This window comes from Rana temporaria, chromosome 2 (assembly GCF_905171775.1).
Source record: "Rana temporaria chromosome 2, aRanTem1.1, whole genome shotgun sequence".
Lineage (NCBI taxonomy): Eukaryota > Metazoa > Chordata > Amphibia > Anura > Ranidae > Rana > Rana temporaria.
In genome coordinates this window covers 458,658,682-458,682,908 of record NC_053490.1, presented here as the reverse complement: position 1 = coordinate 458,682,908, position 24,227 = coordinate 458,658,682, and the positions used below count along the sequence as shown (strand labels likewise).

The following is a 24,227-nucleotide window of genomic DNA, read 5'->3' as shown; positions in this document are numbered from 1 at the left end:
CCAACGCCATGACCTCTGTACAGTAAAACCTGCACTATTATTAACCAAAGTATGTTTTTGACACTTAATATGGTAGAATATCCTACCTGCAATAGTAACAACCAACTCCCGGGGGAGTCCAAAAATACGGTTATCCATGACAAAGATTATTTCAACAGAGCTGGCAGCATCATGTCGAACATGAACCTGGAAAGAACACAAAAAAACAATGTGAAATCCATGCTTTATTTGGAAAAAAAAATAAAAATAAATTGTAGAAGTATATTGGAGTAGAGTCTCAAATTAGGTATTCATTGTTTTTTGATGCTCAAGCTCAAAAAGCTGCCTGAAGAACCCCAATGCCCGAATATGGCACTATATGGAGGCAGAAACACTCACCTGGTAGAATTTAAAAAAAAAGTGTAAACAGAAGACCAAGTTGCAGACCAATAGATGCTCAGAGACCTAGCAGAGTGAACCTTAACAGGAAAGGAGAGCAGCCAATACTTGAGACAATATTATTGAATGGAAGTCTGTATAAGCCAACTAGAAATGGTGGAATTAGAAGCTGGGGAATCCTTACAAAAATGTGTTTTCTGATTGGAGAGAGCCCCCCTGGTTCCTCTCCTTCCTCTGACACAGGCCGCCGGAGTGGTCGCACCATCTACCGTTTCCTGCCACATTATTGTCTCCATCTTTCTGGTGGGCTCCAGCTTTAATACACACCACACTGAAGTGTGCATTCCCCGCGGGACACCAACAGCTGGTCCCAGCGAGCCTTCCGGCTGGTATGCAAACCTTGAGTCTGTTTCCATCACAAGTGCTAGGCCCTGCATTTAGTGTTTTGAGGCTTGAGGAGACTTGGGCTTTTACCTTTTAAAATCGGACTGTGTCGTTCACACGTGACTGTTTTTACCTAGACTGTGTGCTTTATCTATGGCCACATAATAAATGTTACTTCTTGGTTTATATGAAGCAAGTTTTATTTGTTTATTCATCATCCTCCAATTTATCTACTTGTTGCTTACAAAAGCCCTGACTTTACCAGTGCACAGCTTCTTATTGTACTTATTATCTTTGGTGGGTCAGCAGAGTAATGCCATGGCTGAACGGCTCCAAACAATTAGAGTATAGGACCAGCCCTGCTGAGGCTCAGGGACGTCACCAGCAGATTGAGATGCGGCTGCCCTAGCCTAGAGTACAAGGCAGCCAGTTAAGGAATCACGTGGATGTCTTCAGCTGAGAGGCACACTACATACATCCCATTTTCTGCTCCTGCTTTACAGAGGTCAGCATGACATCGCACACAGGGCATTCAATTTTCTGAAGGAGGAAGCGGCAATACATATCTCTGGGGATACATTATATTTTTAGAAAGGAATCACTGACAAAAGCATAAGATAGTAGGCTACAGAATACTAAATCATGCTGGAAAGACCATGGCTGCAGTAAAATTGAAAAAAAAGAAAAGCGCTGAAAGTCGCACGATTTGCTGGCAACTTGAGTACTAGTTCATGCAACTTTGAAGCAACTTTCAAGGAATGCCTGAGTAATCTTCTTGTAATGTTAGATCCAAACCACATCAATATAGAGGAGAATCCAATTTGGAGGTGACTTCCATTAAAGTATATGGGCATAAGTCGGATAGTCACCTTGAAGAAGCACAGAATCCTTTTCTAAAGTTGGAGTGACTTCAGTAGTGCTAATTAAGACAGCTCTCATTGACTAAAATGGGATTTCACATGTCGGATCCCAAGTCGCAGCAGTGTGAACCGAGCCTTACAGCCATGGCCAAAAATACTGCCCCCCCCCCCCCCCGTGCATGTCTGTCAGATAATGCACCACTTTGCCTAGAAAAAAGGGATTTTTAATACAGCTTACCTGTAAAATCCTTTTCTTGGAGTACATCACGGGACACAGAGCGGCATATTCATTACTATGTGGGTTATATGGAGTACCTTCAGGTGATGGACACTGGCAATCTCAAACAGGAAGTGCCCCTCCCTATATAACCCCCTCCCATAGGAGGAGTACCTCAGTTTTGTAGCAAGAAGTATGCCTCCCAAAAATGGTCCCCATAAGAGGGGTGGGAGCTCTGTGTCCCGTGATGTACTCCAAGAAAAGGATTTTACAGGTAAGCTGTATTAAAAATCCCTTTTTCTTTCTCGTACATCACGGGACACAGAGCGGCATATTCATTACTATGTGGGATGTCCCAAAGCAATGCTTACAATGAGGGGAGGGAGAACATCTTCCCAAGACAAAAGGATTTAATTTAGAGATATACTCAAATCATAATAAATCCAACTTAGTTGAGAAAAATAATTTTTAAATTTAACTCAAAAGGGAGCCCCCGGAATCCGAGGGTCTCAAACTGCAGCCTGCAGCACTGCCTGCCCAAAGGCTGTATCAGTATTCCTTCTTACGTCCAACTGGTAGAATTTTGTAAACGTGTGGACAGAAGACCAGGTTGCCGCCTTGCAAACTTGAGCCATAGAGATCTGGTGGTGTGCTGCCCAGGAGGCGCCCATGGCCCTAGTAGAATGAGCCTTTAATGATAACGGAGGAGGCAACCCTTTCAAGCCGTAGGCCTGAGTGATTAACTGTTTAATCCATCTCGAGATGGTGGATTTTGCAGCTGCCTGCCCCTTTCTTGGGCACATCCGGTAAAATGAACAACACATCTGTTTTCCGGATCTTCTCTGTAGCTTTAAGATAGGCCTTCATGGCCCTGACAATATCCAAGGTATGCAGCAACCCTTCCTTTCTGGAAGTAGGTTTAGGGAAGAAGGATGGTAATACCAAATCCTGGTTTAGATGAAAACTGGATATAACCTTCGGTAGGAAGGAAGGATGAGGGCGGAGAACGACCTTGTCCTTATGTAAAATAAGATATGGTTCCTTACAGGATAAGGCTGCCAGTAAAACCAAAGGAATTTCAGCCAACGGCTCAAAAGGTTGTTTCTGTAAACTTGACAGAACAAGATTTAAATCCCACGGACAAAGTGGGGATTTAACTGGAGGATTAATACGTAAGACCCCTTGAAGGAAGGTCTTAACTAGCGAGTGGGTGGCCAGCGGCCGCTGAAACCACACTGACAAAGCTGAAATCTGTCCTTTGATTGTGCTTAATGCCAGTCCTTTATCCACTCCTAGCTGGAGAAAACTTAATACTCTATCGATGGTAAACTTGCGAGAAAGCCATCGCTTGGACTCACACCAGCCTACATAGGCCTTCCAGACCCTGTAATAAATCACCCTAGAGACCGGTTTCCTGGCTCTGATTAGGGTAGAGATTACTTTCTGAGACAGACCTCTACCCCTGAGAATCAGGGATTCAGCTTCCAGGCCGTCAAATTTAGATGCCGTAAGGCAGGGTGGAGGATCGGACCTTGCGATAGCAGGTCTGGCCGTAGAGGAAGAGTCCAAGGGTCTCCCACTACCATCTTCAGGATTAGTGAATTACCATGCCCTTCTGGGCCATGCTGGAGCTACCAGGATGACTGGTATGTGCTCCACCCTGATCCTGCGCAGCAGGCGGGGTAGTAACTGGAGCGGGGGAAATGCATAAAGAAGTTTGAACTGATGCCAAGGGCAAACTAACGCATCGGTTCCGCAGGCTCTGGGATCCCTTGTGCGGGACATGAACCTGTCTAGCTTCTTGTTTAGTCTCGATGCCATGATATCCACGTCCGGCACTCCCCACTTCTGGCAGAGTGTCTGAAAGACCTGTGGATGCAGAGACCACTCCCCCGGCAATAGAGTCTGGCGACTTAAGAAGTCCGCCTGTAGGTTGTCCACTCCGGGAATGAATATAGCCGATATGCAGGGCACATGGGCTTCTGCCCACAAGAAAATCAAGCTCACTTCTTTCTGAGCGGCTTGACTCTTGGTTCCCCCTTGGTGATTTATGTATGCCACCGCCGTGGCATTGTCCGATTGTATTCTCACCGGGAACCCCTGCAGTTTGGACGTCCAAGCCCTGAGGGCTAGTCGGGCAGCTCTGAGCTCCAAGATATTGATGGTCAACTGCTTCTCTGCCGCTGCCCAAGTGCCCTGGCGAGTGCAACCATCCAAAATTGCTCCCCAGCCGATCAGGCTGGCGTCTGTGGTTACTATCTTCCAGGTCACAGGACTGAACGTCTTTCCCTTCAGGAGATTCTGAGGGTTTAACCACCAAGATAGACTTTGCCGGACTCTTGGTGAGAGTGGCAAAGGAATCTCCAAGGCCTGAGGCCTCTTGCTCCATGCTGACAGGATGGCTGCCTGCAGGATGCGAGTGTGGCTCTGAGCATACGGTACCGCCTCGAAGGTGGCCACCATCTTGCCTAGTAGCCGCATACATAGGCGAACAGTTGGCTTTCTCTTGCTCAGAACTATTTGTATTAGCTCTTTGATGGCCTTGACCTTTAATAGAGGTAGGAACACCTTCTGTTGTTCTGTATCCAATCTCATGCCGAGATATTCCAGCTGCCTTGTGGGCCGAAATGCTGATTTGTCTCGATTTAGGACCCAGCCGAACCTCTCGAGGTACTGAACCGTGAGGGCGACTGCTCGTTCCAGGCCAGGAAACGAGTGGTCTACGACCAAGAGGTCGTCCAGGTAAGCCAGGACCGTGACCCCTTGGGTCCTTAGATTGGCTAGGATTGGGGCTAGGACCTTCGTGAATACCCGGGGGGCCGTAGCCAACCCGAAGGGGAGCGCCACAAATTGGAAATGACGCTGAGCCACCGAGAAGCGTAGAAATACCTGATGTGGCTGAAAAATTGGCACATGAAGGTAAGCATCCTTTATGTCTATGGACGCCATGAAGTCGTCCTTCTGGAGCACGGCGACAGCTGACCGAATAGTTTCCATCCGGAATGAGCGGACCTTTAGGTACGCATTTACTCCCTTTAAGTCCAAAATTGGCCTGACATCGCCGTTGGGCTTTGGGATGATAAACAGGTTGGAGTAGAACCCCAAGCCCTGTTCCTGGACTGGTACTTCTACTATCACCTTCTGGCACAGCAGATGATTCAATGCCGCCATCAACGCGGCTCCCTTCACCGGGTCGCCTGGTACTCTTGACTCCTGGTAATGAGGAGGAGGGAATTCTGAAAATTCTAGTTTGTAGCCCGTGGCCACGGAAGACCGTACCCAGCAGTCGGGAATGCTGGCCTCCCAAACTTCTGCAAAGAGACGTAGCCTTCCCCCCACCATCGTGGGTGGGGGCGCCCCTTCATAAGGCCGACTTGGGGGCTGGCTTCGCCGGCTTGCGGTACCACTGCTTCTTGCCCCCAGTGGCTTGGCCTTGTGGCTTATTGTTAAAGCCTGATCTTGCAGGAGGCCGTCGATACTGTCTGGTATTAGAGGGCCCCTGTCCCGGGGAGAGCTGGCGCTTAAACGCGGGCCCTCGGGCTTTCTTCTTGACTGGCAAGAGAGTGCTTTTGCCGCTTGATATAGTCTGAATATATCTATCCAGATCTTCTCCGAAGAGTCGTCCTCCATGGAAGGGAAACCCTACCAGGAGCTTTTTGCATGGGGGCTCAGCCTCCCAACTCTTCAACCATAAGAGCCTTCTCATATGGATTAGAAATAAGGATAAACGTGATGCCTGCTGGATGGAGTCCTTGATAGCATCCACCGTAAAGCGTATAGCCCTCGGTATATCCGAAAATTCCTCTGCCTGCTGGGCAGGGATAAGTTTAAGCATTTGCTTAGTCTTATCTGATAATGCTTGGGTAATTCCAATAGCAGCCACAGCGGGCTGAACTATCGCCCCTGCTGAAGTAAAGGAGGCTTTCAGTAATGTTTCCAAGCGTTTATCAACCGGATCCTTAAACACCTGTACGTTTTCCACCGGACAAGTTAAAGATTTGTTCACATAGGAGATGGCTGCGTCCACCGCCGGGGGCGCCCATCTTTTGGAGAATTTCTCCTCCATAGGATATAAAACAGAGAATTTTTTAGGTGGTAAAAAGACTATCTGGCTTAATCAAATCCTGAAACATGACCTCCTCGAGTAGAGGATGGATCGGGAAAACTGCGTTGCTTTGAGGCGTTCTTAAAGAGCCTAAAGCTGAAACCGCCGATACTTGAGGTTCTGGTATGGGTAACTTAAATGCCTCATGGACCATGTCCGTTAAGGCCTGAACCCACAAACTTTCCCCTTGGGAGGCTGAACCAGACCCCTCAGTATCCAGATCCTCGATCTCTGAACCACCCTGGTCCAAAGCGTCAAGTCTATCCAATTCCCCCAGGGAAAGGATTTCTGTGTCTGAGGGTTCTTGCTCGGGTGACGGAGACCTAGTCCGCTTTCTACCCGATATAGCTTTAGCTATCCTTTTTGCCATTCTTTTCTCTAGTTCACCTAAAGAAACAGCAAGAACTCTCTCAGTGACAAAGCCGGGGTTGAACTGACCTGGATCAGCCCCAGCACCAGATCCCCCAGGTCCCATCAAGGCGTGCCCTGATATGTCCTGTGGGGAGAGCAGCGGCATAGCCGTGTCTGAGCCCTCGGATTTTGCGGGGGAATCCCCACCCTTTGTACCCTCTGACCCAGAAGGCATGGTACAATACCGAGGTACACCTGCTATCACCCAGCCACAGACGTAGCTAAGGGGATCTGTCGGTTTGGGAGCGATAGAGACTAACGCCCAAACTGAGAAGGGAGATCAGCAGTTCTTTCCCTTCTTCTCTTTTTTTTTTTTTTTTTTTTTTTTTTTCCAAGAGGAAAAGAAACCACTCTGTCTCCCACTAAGCATTGCCAATAGCCATCTGCTGAAAAAAGAAAAAGAAAACCTATCTGTAGGTTTGACAGTCCTTAGAAAAACTGCAATTCTTCCTTTCGCCACCGGGTGTCCTCGGCGTGCTCCGCTCTGTGTCCTCCTCTCCTCTAGCTCAGGATGACACTGAGCTCTTGGCAGCTAATGGAAGGACCTCCCCTTCCTTTATTTGTGATTCGCCGCCCACAGGGACGCGCCCCCACCACGGAAACGGAGCGAAAATCGTTTATATCTCGGGCACGCGCGCGCCCGTCGGCGGGGGCCATCACACATGGAGGAGGACGGAGCAGCGCAGGCACCCAGGCAGGTAAGCCCTTTAGGTAGGTCACAGACCTCCTTTTAGCATGGGAAAAAGACTCCCCTCTTACAGAGATCCCACACCTAGCGCCAGCAGCCCAGCTAAGCAACACTTACCAGGGAGGTCACATATTACTGGGGAAAAAATATTGAATCATCCTGTCTCTGTCATAGACATAGTGATTCCTTGCCAATGCAGAGCATACCCAGGCCTGTCCCCCTGTGCACCCCCTGTAGGGAACCTGCTAAGAACCAAGTTCCGCAAGCTCCCCCAATACTTACCTGCTCCATGCCGCAGGACTTTTGCACAGCAAGAGGTCCAATCTTCCCCCATCTCCGTGGGTGGCGTCTAGACCTTCAGGCCCTGGGTTCCTATGAAGGAGCCACTGTCCTGGGCCCATATAGCACCCTGGCAACAGAAACATTAGGCCCCCAAAGGTTTCTAAGTTCTGGGCCCAGGGTCCAGCTCTCTGAACAGAAAGCATTATGGGCTACACCCCAATGGTTTGGGGTCCGGTTGCTGACCACTTTAGCACTGAGGCCTTTGGACAGAACCGGTTAGCCCACCTTAATCCCAAGGATGTGGAGGTAAGCTAAACCATGACCAACACCTAAGACACTGGCGAAAAAACTGAGGTACTCCTCCTATGGGAGGGGGTTATATAGGGAGGGGCACTTCCTGTTTGAGATTGCCAGTGTCCATCACCTGAAGGTACTCCATATAACCCACATAGTAATGAATATGCCGCTCTGTGTCCCGTGATGTACGAGAAAGAAATTGATGCAATTACAAATGTTTGGACATACTCATGTTTATTTATTTTGTTGTATTGGTATGGCACAAAAAGTGGATTAACAAAAAGCCAACTCCGACACATTCCATGCAAAACTCCAAAAAGGGACTGGACAAAATGATTGGCACACTCAATTTAATATTTGTTAGCACAACCCTTGGAAAAAAATAACTGAAATCAATTGCTTCCTATACTCCATCAATGAGTTTCTTAAACCTCCCTACTGGAATTTTGGACCTTCTTGGACTTGGACTCTTCTTTCTCCAACTGCTCCAGGTCTCTCAGATTGGAAGGGTTCCTTCTCCCAACTGCTGTTTTAAGAGCTCTCCACAAGTGTTCTATGGGATTTAGATCTGAACTCAACGCTGGCCAGTTCAGTACACTTTGTCTTAAACCATTTTCTGGTTGCTTTTTGACGTGTGCTTTGGGTCATTGCTCTGCTGACGGAGACCCAACTTTCTGACACTGGGCCCTACATTGCACCTCAGAATTCTTTGTTAGTCTTCAGATTTCATAATGCCATGCAAATGGTCAAGACATCCAGTGCCTGAAGCAGCAAACCAACCCCAAAAACATCAGTGAACCTCCACCATGTTTGACTGTATTTTCTTTTCTCTAAAAGGCCTTATTTATTTTTCTGAAAACAGTAGAATGATGGGGTTTATCAAAAAGCTGTAATTTTGTTTCGTCTGTCAACAGCACATTCTCTCAAAAGGATTTTAGTTTCCTCAGGTATGTTTTGGCAAACTTTTTGATACACTTTTCTCTTTCATCCTCGTCCAGGGAGATTAGCTCAATGCCATGGGTTCTAAACTTGACAGTGTTGCGTACAGTGGACACAAAAACATTAAAATCTCTGTAGATCGACTTGTAACCTTGAGATTTTCCATGCTTTTCCTCAATTGTTAGAGCAGCAAAGAATTTTCTCTTCTCCATGTTCCGCGTGACTTACAGAGATACACAACAGATTGGTTAAGTACATTTTTCACAATTTTAATTGGTTGCCGGTGTGATTTCTTTTTTTTTATTATCAGCACCTGAAACAGGCGAGTTTAATACAAATTACAGGGCGTCAATTTTGTCCAGTCCATTTTTGGTTTTCTCCGCTTTTTTGTGTCATACCAATACAAACAAAAGAAATAAAGATGGGAATGCCTAAACATTTGTAATTGCAACAATTTTCTAGGTGAAGTAATGCATTATCTGACAGAAATGCAGGGGTGCCAATATTTTTAGCCATGACTGTATGTTAATTGGATAAATACATTTTAAGACCTTACAAAATATAAAAGTCTATATTTTTAGATCAACCAATAAAATATAATGTATATGTAAATATAATTTATATTTCAATAACAATACTTTTATATAATATGGAGATGCATATATTCTTACACTGCTAATTTCCTGACCAGTCTTTTCTACAATCTGTTACGTTTAAAACAAAAATCTAAAGTCTGGACACAAAGTGGGACTAATATATTTTTAAGATTAGGATAGGATAGGATAGGTAAAAAGGGACAAAACATCCATTATACTTTGTTCTCTTAGTGTAGTGCAAGAAGGCTAGTGTCGCCATCAAATTTAGTTTTATCCTGTGTCCCCTTTGGAATATTCCCTTTATTGCCTGTCCGTGTTACACAATACCCCATGAACTTGGCAAAGTTACTTGCACCCTTTGCACTTACAGTATATGCGACTAAACTTACACATTTCTCTATCACCAGTGAGCCAATACATGCTGGGGGTTACCGCTGGCTCTGACACACGCTGGGGGTTATCACTGCTGGCAATGACACCAATACTGGGGGTTATTATTCTCGCTACTAACACCAACAATAGAGCTTAGTTTATGCCCACAATCTCTTCAGTGTACCCCACACTCCATTTTGTCTAAACCATAGCAAAGCAAATAGGGAAAGGTGGCACACTACAAGCCAAATATAGTGTAGCAACACCCACTACAACAACAACCATTTCAAACAATACCCCAATACTTTTTTTAAGCCAAAGACAGAGGCATTTTTTTAAATGTATGAATTTGTTTGGACATATTGATAAGCAATGCATATATATATATATATATATATATATATATATATATATATATATATATATATATATATATATATATATATGCACACACATCTCGGTTTACATTTTTGGCAGAATACAGGGAGTTTCTTACTAATTGTTATTTTTTTTAAAACCCTGGAGTTCATAGGGAGTAGCAACAGTAGATTATCAACTTAGTTTTTATGTTAAAAAGTGTGAAGGGACACCCTTGTTATGGCTGTGAGAGACTCAAGATGCAAGGAATAGACCCAAGGAAGAATCCCATAACAAAAATCCCAGAGATTGTAAAAGGTCCAGTAGGTGTTTTAGTTCAGTGGACTCCACATATAAAATCAAATAATAATTTTAAAATGGACAAATATATCTGCCAACTTCAATAATAAACATCATCTTAATGTACTATATTCAGTTAATGTTATTTACACGAACAATTTCATACCTGAGTATTCTGCTGCTGGTAGCCCTCTGCAATGGCATTAATATTATGGAAGCCTGGCGCAAGCAGAACATGGAAGTATCCTCCCTCTTTAGTGTAGACTTTTACTCCTTCGTTGAAGATGATCGTGGCTTTAGGGACAGGTTTTCCCTTCTCATCCTTTACAATACCATGCACACCTTTATGTACCTGGAACCAGGAAATGTATCGTGAGTACATTTACGTCATTCTTGAATACACTGTGCTGACACACCTGGCACCAAATGCATGTTTACCAATGCGGGGACATAGCACTGAATCCTATGATCAAGAACTGTGGAAAGTTCATTCTCATGAGATCATGTGACCACTATGCAAAAAAAAAAAATTTTTTTTTTTTTTTTTTTGATTGGAAAAAAAATATAAGGTAAAACATAAGTGTCTTCAGTATATAATATTACACAAATCAAGCAATAAAATAAAAAGATAAATGCAGTATGGACCAGATAAGTAAGGATTAATAACGCAACTGAATAAATCCATAATATACAGCATATGTAATGTTCAAAAACAGACTGACAGCCATACAAAGCGCACACACACACACGCACACACACACACACACACACTTACATGATTCGGACAGTCCTGTTGTCAAAGTGAACAGGAGCAGAGCTGGCTGTATTACTTCCCTATCATTTATTGATGAAAACCTTTAAATGCAGAGATTCTATTACACGTTCAATTTCCATTTACGTTATTGCCTACTCTAGTTACATTTCTCCATTCCTTTAACCCACCAACGCCTGCAGGCTTACTTGTATAATGCCTTAAGAAATGATAATATTGAGATTACAAAGGCCCTGATCAAGTTCCAAAGTCTATATTCACTGCACTTAAAAAGCACACTGAAAGTAATATTTAAAGCGGAACTACACAGCATATGAGCACCACAAATCAAAAATACAAATTCATTCATTTATGTTATTTAAAGCAAACTCAGCCATCCATCCATGTCTTCATGCTTTATTTTGCTAAGAAATCCCTTTGAAAAACACCTCACTAGAATTTCTGGCTGCAGTCATCTTGAGTAAAGGCAGATGATTCCTGTAGCATTTAATTCCTGGAATCCATCTGCCCTTAACTCAGGCATACAGAAAGGAAGGTATACTCAGCAAACCCCTCTTTCCCTCCTGGGATGTATGACATCATTTGCCTAGGCATGGAAACCAGGAAGTAACTGAAGAAATGTAAAAAACAAACATAGTTTAACCACTTGAGACCCGCGCTATTGACAAAAGACGTCAACAGCGCGGCTCTCAGGTGCCAAGTGGACGTCTTTGGACGTCATTTGAAAGCATTACCCGCGCGCGTGCTGTCAGAGGAGAGGAGACCGATCTGTGTCTCTTGTACATAGAGACACAGCATCGGTCACCTCCTCCAGTCACCCCCCTCCCCCCACACAGTTAGAACACACCTAGGATACACATTTAACCCCTTCCTCACGCCCTAGTGTTAACCCCTTCACTGCCAGTCACATTTATACAGTAATTAGTGCATTTTTATAGCGCTGATCGCTGTATAAATGTGAATGGCGCCAAATTTGTGTCAAAAGTGTCCGATACGTCCGTCGCAATATCGCAGACCGCAAAAAAAAAAAAAAAAAAAAAAAAAAATCGCAGATCGCTGCCATTACTAGTAAAAAAAAAGAAAGAAAAAAAAAATCATAATTCTGTCCCCTATTTTGTAGGCGCTATAACTTTTGCGCAAACCAGTCGCTTATTGAGATTTTTTTTTTTTTTACAAAAATACGTAGAAAAATACGTATCGGCCTTAACTGAGAAAAAATAGTTTTTTTTTTTTTAAAAAATTGGGATATTTATTATAGCAACAAGTAAAAAATATATATATTTTTTTTAAATTGTCTTTTTTTGTTTATAGCGCAAAAAATAAAAACCGCAGGTGATCAAATACCACCAAAATAAAGCTCTATTTGTGGGGAAAAAAGGACGTCAATTTTGTTTGGGAGCCACGTCGCACGACAGCGCAAATGTCAGTTAAAGCGACGCAGTGCCGTAAGCTGAAATTTCGCCTGAGCATGAAGGGGGTTTATGTTCCCAGTAAGCAAGTGGTTAAAAAACTAAATATGATATACTTTCCTATCTATTTACTCATGCTAGCAGCACAAGGAATACACATAATCAACGTTGATTGAGAGCGTGTTGTAATAAACAAAAAACAGTCTCGATATACAGAACTGAGTTGCACAGTAACCAATCAGTTTTACTTTGTGTCCCATTGGGGAGTTTTTTTTTGCTCCGGACTTGAAATAGATCAGGTGGTGAGAGGAGATCTTCCATGGTAAGTGAAATCTTTGTTCCAGTAAGAATTCTAATTTTTGTCCCTGTAAACCTGGCCATACATAATATAATTTTCTTAATCAATTTCCTTTAGATTTACCGTCAAATATGTAGAGCAATGACCTTCCTGATTGCATACAAACTGAAAATGTTTAGGTTTTACCACTTATTATATGGTCTTGGTAATTCGAAAGCAAAAATAATTGTAGAAGAACATTGTATATATGACCAGTCTTAGTTTCCCAATCCCAGTGACAATGTGCCTAGGACACAGAGAAGCTCAGTCTGCCCAGTAGGGAAACTGACAGCAATAAAACCACTCTTTACTCTATGCAAAAATTATATATACTGGCCTCAGATACACTATAAATATGTCAACGCAATAATACAAAGAGAACTAGATCTGGAAAAACCATGAAAGGGACACATTGGGGGTTATTTACTAAGGGCAAATCCACTTTGCACTTGAAAGTGCACTTGGGAGTGCAGTCGCTGTAGATCCGAGGGGGACATGCAAGGAAATTAAAAAACAGCATTTTAGCTTGCACATGATTGGATAATAAAATCAGCAGAGTTTCCCCTCATTTCAGATTTACAGCGACTGCACTTCCAAGTGCACTTTCAGTGGATTTGCCTTTTGAAAATAACCCCCATTGTGATGAATCAAAAAACGTTTTGTTAAAAAAAGAGCTCTACCTAAAACTGATACTTTATTATTATTCAGGATTTATAACACGCAGCCAACCGTTTACTTCATTGATGACCCACAGCAGGAAGGGCACCTCTATCCCCTTCCCTTTAAGGGACCGCGTCACCACAGACTCATTTGCAAATAAAACACATTATTCAACACTTCTGGGCGTGTGAATGCCTGCTATTCCTACCGCACGCTGTATTTTCGCTAGCCGTCTTAAATGTTAGACTGCTTCCCATTCATTTCAGTGCAACTTTTCATACTGGGGCGGTGCGCTGGTAAGACGTTCTAAAAAGTCCCGGCAAGCAGCATCTTTAGTTCGAGAGTATACAACACTGCTCCCAAAATGCCCAGCCCATTGAAATGAATAGGCAGCGCTGCCGAATCGCCTGCAGAGCGCATTCGGCAGCGCAGCAACACAGGTACTTTGAACCCTTTCTTCGGTTGTTAGTGGAGGTTAAAAGCGCCCTTCTAGCGCTAAACTACGATAAAGTCCCGCTAAAACTAGCAGCGCTTTACCGCCGACGCTTTCAGTGTAAAAGTAGCCTTACTACAGGATGTATGAGTGCAAGGGAGCATATATTTTTACACGATCAGAAGTGCCGAGTACCTGTAGTGACATGTAAGCAGCAAAAGATGTGGCATTCCCATGTTTTACAAGTGGCACAGGGTTAATTTAAGACTGTAACAAAGGTGTTTCACAAACACAGCTTTCTGTGTGATCCCAAATGTTCACGTTGGTATGGAAATCTTACCACTGAAGTCTCAAAGAAACATTGCCAGTGTCAGATACAACTTGCCAGCAGCCAACTAAAATGTCAGTTTTGAGGGTAGCTGACCTTTAAGGCCAAATACAATAAAGGTAAAATAAAAGTTACATGAATATAAAGTCTGCAAGATCAAGGTAATGCAATAAGTCCTAGCTCTTAGATCTTACCTCAACTAGCATGGCCAGAAGGGATCTCTTGTTCTCGGTCCAGAAGGACTTCAGCTGCCCAGCAGCAGGAAACAAGCAGCAACTAGTGTACACAGTGATTTCTGGACAGTGACCATGAGTAACACTGAAATCCTGCAACAAATACATTTATTAATTGTACATTTACACTTATTCTGCAACAGGGCTTCTTTAGTGACAAAACAAGCTTTACTGGTGTTCTGTTATACAGAGAAAGACCTACTGCTTGAATGTTTCTAATTGTATTTAACCACTTGCCGCCCGACGATGTCATATGATGTTGCCGTTGAGTAGGGATTTCCGAATGATGTCTGCATCTACAGGCATCATTCAGATATTTTATTTTTCTGCCGATTCCCTGCACCGTAAAAACAATCACAGTGGCTGTTCAGCCACTTAATTGTTTTTACAGGAGGCATGAGGAGGGGACACCCCCCCCCCCCTCCTGCTTCTGCCCTCCGATGCTTCTACCGGTTCGCCTGTGCAATCAATGAGCCGGAGAATAAATCAGCCGCCATTGGCCGTTTACCATAGAGCTGTCCAACGACTAGATGGTCCCCGGTCATCTCTATGACCTTCAGAGGCCAGGCGCGATGTGATGACGTCACCTCCGGCCTCGGCTGTTGTAAACACTGCCAACTGCCTTGGCTGGGAAGCCGAGATGTTTTTTTTTTTTTTTTTTTTAGGCTTCTTAGATCTGGACACTTATAGACCCCAGATCTCGTTGTAAAGAGAACCTGTCATATCCTATTCCTACCACAAGGGATGTTTACATTCCTTGTAAAATGAATAAAAGTGATCAACAAAAAAATGTAAAAGGGAAAGTGTCCAAAATATGAAAGTAAAAAAAAAACAAAGAATTTTTTAACGCGTCCCCGTATGTTTGTTTGCAGAAGTGGACGCAAGCGTACGTCATGCTCACATATGTAAACGCCGTTTTACACATGTGAGGTATCGCCGAACATTAGTGGCTCTTGCTCTAATCTAGCCCAAGATCTCCTCTGCAAAGAGTAAAAAAATGAAAGCTTTTCTGTCGGGTGCATCCTGCCACCATTGCGAGTAAGGGAACCCGGCAGTGCAGCATTACGGCTTTACGCCAGGAACCCTACTGCGCATGCGCGATGCTCCGCTCCTCTCTCCTACTGGCAGGGGGAGGAGGAGGAAGCCAAGCGGCGGCCCGGACTCCTGGAATTGGAAACAGGATACCTGATCAAATATATCTGCTCCCCCCGAAAGGTCCTGAATGTGGCACCGGAGGAAGGGGAGACAAATCCGTGGAAGTTCCACTTTTGGGTGGAACTCTGTTTTAAGTACCGAAAATTGGCGCTATTCAACGAGTGTGGACACATTTAAAGCGTGACATGTTAGGTATGTATTTACTTAGCTTAACATCATCTTTCACAGTATGCAAAAAAAAAAAAAAAAAAAAAAATCGGGCTAACTTTACCGTTTTTTTTTTTTAATTCATGAAACCATTCTTAAAAACGCATTTGAAAAATTGCTGCGCAAATACAGTGCGACATAAAAATTTGCAATGACCACTATTGTATTCCCTAGGGTCTCTGCTAAAAAAAATAATAAATGTTTGGGGGTTCTTAATTTTATAGCAAACAAATGATTTTTACATCTAGGAGAGAAGTGTCAGAATTGACCTGGGTGGCAAGTGGTTAAAGCATAATCACATTCTCGGTTTTGAGCGAAGACATTTCATCCTTACGTCTTCATTTATGATAAAACCCTTTAATAGTTGATGCACATCTTGTTATGATTTTCATAGATGTATGTGATCTGGAAACACCAGCAAAATGTTTGACGGATTTCATTATAGGGTTTTAATTGTTTTATACACAATGTGAAAAATTGTGGTACCTCTAAAGTCATAATTAGTTTGCGACAAACGTGGCAAAATGCACGGTAAAGAAATGTGCAAACCGCAACAAGCCAATATGCCCCATAAGCTATTTTGCCTAACAGAGGACCAAGCACCTGAAACAAAATGTACAGGCCAGGTATGGTTCCTAAGGTACACACTAAAATAGTAACCAATCCGGAAACTGCTAGGTATCAAGAAGTAAAAAGTCAAATCTTGATAGAAGTTTAGGAGAGAGAAAAACAAAAATAAAAAAAAACGCTTCTCTAGAGAAAAATGGATTCAGCAAAAAGCTGTCGTACAGAGTGGGTGGGGGATAAGCCGGTTCGAATCTTGGTCAGTTCAGCAGGAACCGGCCGAGATTTGAACCATGTATGGGTAGGCTGAACCCGATCGATCCATCAGCTTGGGTACAACCGGCCTGTTGGATTTTATATACGATTATCATTAGGAGCCGTTAAAGCCGCTAACAATAGTCACTGTATTCTCCTGGCAGGGACGGGAGTTATTCTCTTGAGAACACCGTGATTTCAGGATGAAATTCACTCTGTCTATGGGCAGCCTTATATGGGTGCACTCTAGAGGTTTTTGGTGTCCAATTACCTGAAGGTATCCTGAATACAACCATGTTCTATGAATACAAGTCCTGTGTCCTGCAGTGTGCAATTACAATTTAAAACTCCCTGATAATACATATGTAGGGAATGACTCGCATTTCTTGACAACATTTTTTTTTTTTATTCAGAGCTTGCTGGACAATTTTATGGAGCGTTACCTTCATGCTGCCTTGATGTCCTCTCCATTCTGCTCCACTGATCACTCCACCAGGAATATTCTCATCTACCAAGGGAAATCAACATCAAAACATAAATATTAACGTCACCTAACTAATTTTTGGTGAACACAGAAGCTTGTCAAATACCAACCTGACTTGTTTGGACATCCTGGGTGTCCCAGATGTATTGTAGGATGGTTAGTTGCATATACAGAAGCCAAATGTTTCAGAGTGTCCTTGTTCTCTACTGTCATATAAAAATACACACACAACAGTATTAATAATTCTGTTTATGAATAGTACAAAGACATCAACCAAAACAAGTCTAAAAAAGAGGCACATTCATTTTAAAGCCTAGAAGAATTTGTCAAACTCATTTGATCCTAGTGTACAATTATTTAGATTACAGCCGCGACAATTTACAAGGAAGACAGATATGGTGTGCAAGGACATGAAGTGTAACTAATACATACATACATACATACATACATACATACATACATACACACATATATATTTTATATATAAACACACGGTCTTCCCACCGACCATATATATATATATAAGAGAAAAAGTTCAAGCGTTGCTGCACTTAAAATGGTTTTATTTTTCCAAATATTCTCGTAAAGGTTATATACCAAAGAAGTACCCTCATACAGAAAAGGAAGAACACTCAGGGATCGATTGGTGAAATCAGACCAATTTTCCCTGCCTGTTCCTAAAATGACATTTCTGGGACCGAAAAACATGGGATCTTTTCCTTGTTTATCTTGTATCCAATGCAACTCTATGATTAAGGTAAATATATTTCACATCCCCACAAAGGTTTTAATATTCCCATTAAGGGATACTACACCTGCCAATCATCGTATGTGGTATATGCTATCAAATGTCCATGTGGATTATTATATATTGGAGAAACCACCCAAAAAGTAAAAGATCGAATAGCCCATCATAAGTATTCAATCAGAGATAAACTAACACAACTACCACTTGCCCGTCATTTTGTAGAAAAAGGACATACTGTCTCACAATTAAAATATATTATATTAGAAGGCATTGAAAGAAACAGGAGAGGTGGTGATCGTGAAGGAGACGTTAAAGGAAACAATGAGGTACATTGGATACATTTTCTTAATACTATCACTCCTAATGGATTAACTGCTTGCCGACCAGCGCGAGAGCCCGTAGCTATACGTCGGCTCTTGCGCAGGCCACTAGGGGCACGATCACCGCCGGGCACACGCGATCGTTTGTTACAGAGCGAGGACCGGGAGCTGTGTGTGTAAACACACAGCTCCCGGTCCTGTCAGGTAGAGAAATGCTGATCTTCTGTTCATGCAATGTATGAACAGAAGATCAGTTATTTTCCCTAGTGAGGTCACCTCCCCCTACAGTTAGAAAACACCCAGGGAAAAAACTTAACCCCTTCCCGCCTCCTAGTGTTAACCTTCACTGCCAGTGGCATTTTTGTAGTAATCCAATGCATTTTTATAGCACTGATCGCTATAAAAATGACAATGGTCCCAAAAATGTCAAAAGTGTCCGAAGTGTCCGCCATAATGTCGCAGTACAGAAAAAAAGAAAAAAAAAACGCTGATCGCCGCCATTACTAGTAAAAAAAAAATATTAATAAAAATGCCATAAAAATACCCCCTATTTTGTAAACGCTATAACTTTTACGCAAACCAAACGCTTATTGCGATTTTTTTTACGAAAAATCTGTAGAAGAATACGTTTCGGCCTAAACTGAGGAAAAAAATGTTTTTTTATATATTTTTGAGGGATATTTATTATAGCAAAAAGTAAAAAATATTGTTTTTTTTTCAAAATTGTCGCTCTATTTCTGTTTATAGCGCAAAAACTAAAAAACCGCAGAGGTGATCAAATATCAGTTAAAGCGACGCAGTGACGAATCGCAAAAAGTGCTCTTTGACCAGAAATATGGTCCGGGGATTAAGTGGTTAAACACAGATTTGGATTTATATTTATTTTTATGATTCATAATTTTTTGATCGATACATATGGGTCTACATTTACTTTTTCCCTTCTGTCTTTATTTTTTCAATATATATTCTTTAATTTTTATTTATTATTTATATTTATATTTATATTTATATTTATATTTATATTTATATATATATATATATATATATATATATATATATATATATATATATATATATATATATATATATATATATATATATATAGTAAAAATGTGTATTCTTATAAGCCTACAATACACAGCTCGGCGCCTGGTGGATTCCCCCTTTTCAAAAAAAAACACAAGATCAGAAATAATGTTTCCTCTAAAAATGAAAGTGGAGGAAACACAGAAAAGCAGCCGTTTAAAAATAAATGAATCTATAAAAAGGTATTCATAACATATACTTGAAGGAGAATCCCTCCTAATGCAAAAATACCAAACAGCGCTGGTGTTCGATGTCAGGTGACTAACAGCACCATATAGTACAACTAGACAGATAATCAGTTCCCAGGTGATTTGAAAAAAATTTCCAACATAAATAAAATGTCCAATAATGGTGAGAGAGGAGATAGAGATCGTGCACCATCCACCGCACTCGCAATCCACCACGTGTTGAAAAAATGGACCCCGCAGGTGGATTGCGAGTGCGGTGGATGGTGCATGATCTCTATCACCATTATTGGACATTTTATTTATGTTGGAAATTTTTTTCAAATCACCTGGGAACTGATTATCTGTCTAGTTGTACTATATGGTGCTGTTAGTCACCTGACATCTAACACCAGCGCTGTTTGGTATTTTTGCATTAAGAGGGATTCTCCTTCAAGTATATGTTATGAATACCTTTTTATAGAATATATATATATATATATATATATATATATATATATATATATATATATATATATATATATATATACACACACACACACACACACACACATATATACACACACATATATACACACATATACATACATAATACACATATATATAGCTCCCTGCCAGAGCTCACTTTGTCAGCTTTTTGGCATTTTTTGTTTTACTATGCGGTTTAGCTTGAATCTAAACTTTAGAGAAAAAAAAAATGCATTTTTTTTTTTGCAGATCGCTAATGCCATGCAGGCCTCCTGTAGATCTGTCAGAGTATCTGTGTGCCCATACATCCCATATGAGCAAGCAGATACACTGACAGGAAGAATCATAGAACTACCACGGCACTCCACATCGCCATGGTAGTTCAATGAGAACAACACGCAGACAGCCTCAAAAGGATGTTGCAGATTTCAAATAATGACAGCTAGTACGGGGAACCTCTATCTGTACTCCGGTCACAGGGAATCGGGCAGCAGCTGCAGCATTGGCAACATGGTACATGTTCCACACTTAAAACGGGTGAAACATGTAACATGTTCCCAAAGATGAATTTATCCCTTAAAAAAAATAAAACAGAGAACAGAGTTGACAAAAGGTGAACATGTGTTGGCTATATGCAAATGTTTCCACAAGGTGGCGACATACTGAATAAGTGTTACTATACTCACCGGTGTGTACTGGGTTATCATAAGGATACGTAACAAGCAGAGAGCCACCATCCAAAACTACAGAAAGGGTGAAATCCTGTTTCAAGATTAAACCATCAATAATAACATTGGTCTCTTTTTCCCTCTCGCCAATAGGACCAGAAGAGTTACCTAGGAAAAAAAATGAAGGGAAAAAAAAAAAAAAAAAAAAGTTAAAATGCCGATCTATACAATGATCAAGTTCTACAAAAAAAAAAAAAAAAAAAAAACACAAACACAATCAGCTGCAGTCAACAACGCTTTGTATCAGAACCAAAAAATGTACACCCTCTTATTTTAACATGCCACGGCAATTGATCATTCACATAAACATTAATATCTGTTACCTAAATTAAAAGCTGTACTTTGCCAAAAGACTAGCTTGATTGTCCCACTCTGACCTGGCCAATGCCGTCTACAACTGCTCAATCTCATCCTTTCTGGACACTCACTCCACACACTACACATAGAATCTGGCAGCGACCGCCGCAACACCAGAAGTCTCAAAAGAGATCGCCACATTCTTGAGTGACTGTGGCATAAAACAAAATCCAACAAGAGTTCACCCTGTATAAATCTGCTCTCCAAAGATACCTCAGCACTGCCAAACACACCCATTTGATCACTCTCATTAACACTCTCAGATGCAGCCATCAACTTCTTAAGTACCTTTAATTCTCTATTACTTCTCCAATGCCTCCGACTGAACTCACTCCCTGCCCAGGAGATTGCAGATCACTTCAAAAATAAGACTCAAGCAATTTCTGAAGAAATCTCCACTGCCCAGCTATCTCCCCCACCTAATATGCAATGTCCACCTCCACATTAAATACTTGTCTGTTAAAATAGAGGCGATTGCAAAAAAAGAATTCCTACCGCCACCTGCCTCCTGGACCCGGTTCCCTTACAACTAGTATGGTCACCCTCTTCCACTATTCTACACTCTCACATCAATCAATTTTCCCACCTCTACTGGCACCTTCCCCAATCTTCTATAACAGTGTTCCCCAACCCCCGGTCCGCAGCCCACTGCCGGGCCGTGGGCTATTTGCAGCCGGGCCGCAAAGGCTGCACTGTGTTTGGTGCGGCGGCGGGCAAACAGAGAGATGACATCTCTCACCGCCCGCCTGGATCACGGCACTTCCACCAACACAGTGGGGCTGCTACACTGCAGCGAGGTGCGGGAGCAGAGAGATGAGATCATCTCTCGCCGCCCGCCCGGAACACGGCACTTCCGCCCACACAGGGGGGCTGCAATACTGGAACATGGCACTTCTGCCCAGAAGGGAAATCGAAGGAAATGGTCTGCACTGGGGGTCTGTACAGAGGAGATGGCCTGTACTGAGGAGATGGTCTGCACTGGGGGGTCTGTACTGAGGAGATGGTCTGCACTGAGGAGATGGTCTGCACTGGGGGGTCTGTACTGAGGAGATGGTCTGCACTGGGGGGTCTGTACTGAGGAGATGGTCTGCACTGGGGGGTCTGTACTGAGGAGATGGTCTGCACTGAGGAGATGGTCTGCACTGGGGGGTCTGTACTGAGGAGATGGTCTGCACTGGGGGGTCTGTACTGAGGAGATGGTCTGCACTGGGGGGTCTGTACTGAGGAGATGGCCTGCACTGGGGGGTCTGTACTGAGGAGATGGTCTGCACTGGGGGGTCTGTACTGAGGAGATGGTCTGCACTGGGGGGTCTGTACTGAGGAGGGGGTCTGTACTGAGGAGATGGTCTGCACTGGGGGGTCTGTACTGAGGAGATGGTCTGCACTGGGGGGTCTGTACTGAGGAGATGGTCTGCACTGGGGGGTCTGTACTGAGGAGATGGTCTGCACTGGGGGGTCTGTATTGAGGAGATGGTCTGCACTGGGGGGTCTGTATTGAGGAGATGGTCTGCACTGGGGGGTCTGTATTGAGGAGATGGTCTGCACTGGGGGGTCTGCACTGAGGAGATGGTCTGCACTGGGGGGTCTGCACTGAGGAGATGGTCTGCACTGGGGGGTCTGTACTGAGGAGATGGTCTGCACGGGGGGTCTGTACTGAGGAGATGGTCTGCACTGAGGAGATGGTCTGCACTGAGGAGATGGTCTGGTGACTTGTACTGAAGAGGTGGTCTGTACTAAAAAGATGGCCTATATTGAGGAGAGGAGGTGGCCGGTACTGAGGGTTTGTAGTGAGGGGGTGGTGTGTACTGACCCCTGCACTCTGTATTATGCACCCCTGCACATTGTGCCCCACGCACTCCAGACCCCTTCACTCTGTGCAGTATCCTGAGCCCTGAAGCAAATACGTTATGCACTCTCCTGAACAGGTGTCACACGAAAAAGGCAAGTGACAAACTGCATCTGGTGGCAGATTCGGCATTATGGTGAGTTTGAACTATTTCATTTTACATTACAATGCAATGACAGAAACAATGCACTTCAATCATCCCAGCCATTGTTCTGTGATGATTGAAGCGCTAACACCAGCCATTTCCTCGACAAATTGCCCGCAAAAAGCTACATAATAACCCAACCCCCCGGGCCTTGGCCCGATTCTATGCCACAACACCGGTCCTCGGTGCCAAAAAGGTTGGGGACCACTGTTCTATAACATGCACTGGTCACTCACACACACACACTTCAAAAGCCCTCACTGGACAGGCCAATCTTAACCCAAGATCCTTGCTAACATTTACTGTACCACCGAAATCCTAGAATGCCTAGTCTACAAATGTCTGAGCTACCGCCTCACTGATAGCAACTTTATTGTGATATTCAGACTGTGTGCGATACAGTCGTAGAGGTCACTGCCTGATATTGTGAAATCCAGACTGTATATTCTGTCTGGAAATCAGCCACAACACTTCACACAAATTGCCCTCTTAAAATTCACTAATAACTTAAAAAGTAGAGGTATAGGCAAAACCTTTTTTTTCTCCATTTTGGAAAAAGTAATACATTTTATTGGCCATCAGTGTCCCATTAGGGAGATTGTCTTTTACTTCCTGTCCCATAGCCAAAACAAGTGAGAGGAAATTCCTTTAAAATAAAAGGAATTCCTTGGGGACACCCAGGTCACCAGAACCTCAATTGGAAGATTTCCCCTCTTTTACTTTTCTGGGGACAACCCAAAAACAGTTTGAATGGTAAACAGGACAAATAGGTTGAATCTCCTTAACAGGGGCACAGACAATCCCTCTCCACTATCCAAAACTACAAAAATACATTTTGCCTTTAGTAATACTTTAATATTGCCTAAAACCAATGATCCATACTATGAGACTCTGCTACCGTTGATACAGTTGACCATCAGCTTCTCTTCAAAAAAAAAAAAAAAAAAACCTCCACTCCCTTGGCCTCCATGACTGCTCTTTTCTGGATTCTCCTTTTACCTATCTCAACAGACCTTCAGTGTCATTCAAGAATTTATAAGAAAAAAGTAAAAAACCAGTGAAGACATACAAAATATAATCTCCAAGATGGTAAGAGGTCCGTTACCCAAGAACACGATCATAAAAACTACTAACAATTGAACACCAGCTTAGTTCTAAACCTCTTTAAGACATTTACTGGAGAGAGGAGATCCTGGACAACTCAAAGGGGTTGCATCCTATGCATTAAGATGAAAAAACTTCTGTCGCTGAAAAGCCCCCCAGCCCCCCCGTTTTGATCACTTGAACCCGTTCGATCCCACAGCGGAGACGCACCCTACCT

The 24,227-nt window shown here is 42.9% G+C and overlaps 1 protein-coding gene across 1 annotated transcript in view; it reads right to left on the bottom strand.

Annotated features, from left to right (window-relative positions):
• Nucleotides 1-24,227, bottom strand: part of CPD (carboxypeptidase D) — a 131,746-nt gene that overhangs the window by 5,572 nt on the left and 101,947 nt on the right. Inside the window, exons 15-20 of the mRNA XM_040338577.1 lie at nucleotides 20,517-20,666; nucleotides 17,134-17,229; nucleotides 16,983-17,047; nucleotides 14,320-14,451; nucleotides 10,353-10,538; nucleotides 87-186 (exon numbers count right to left, since the gene is read on the bottom strand). Coding sequence (XP_040194511.1) covers nucleotides 87-186; nucleotides 10,353-10,538; nucleotides 14,320-14,451; nucleotides 16,983-17,047; nucleotides 17,134-17,229; nucleotides 20,517-20,666 — 729 coding nt within the window. The remainder of the gene's footprint in view (nucleotides 1-86; nucleotides 187-10,352; nucleotides 10,539-14,319; nucleotides 14,452-16,982; nucleotides 17,048-17,133; nucleotides 17,230-20,516; nucleotides 20,667-24,227) is intronic.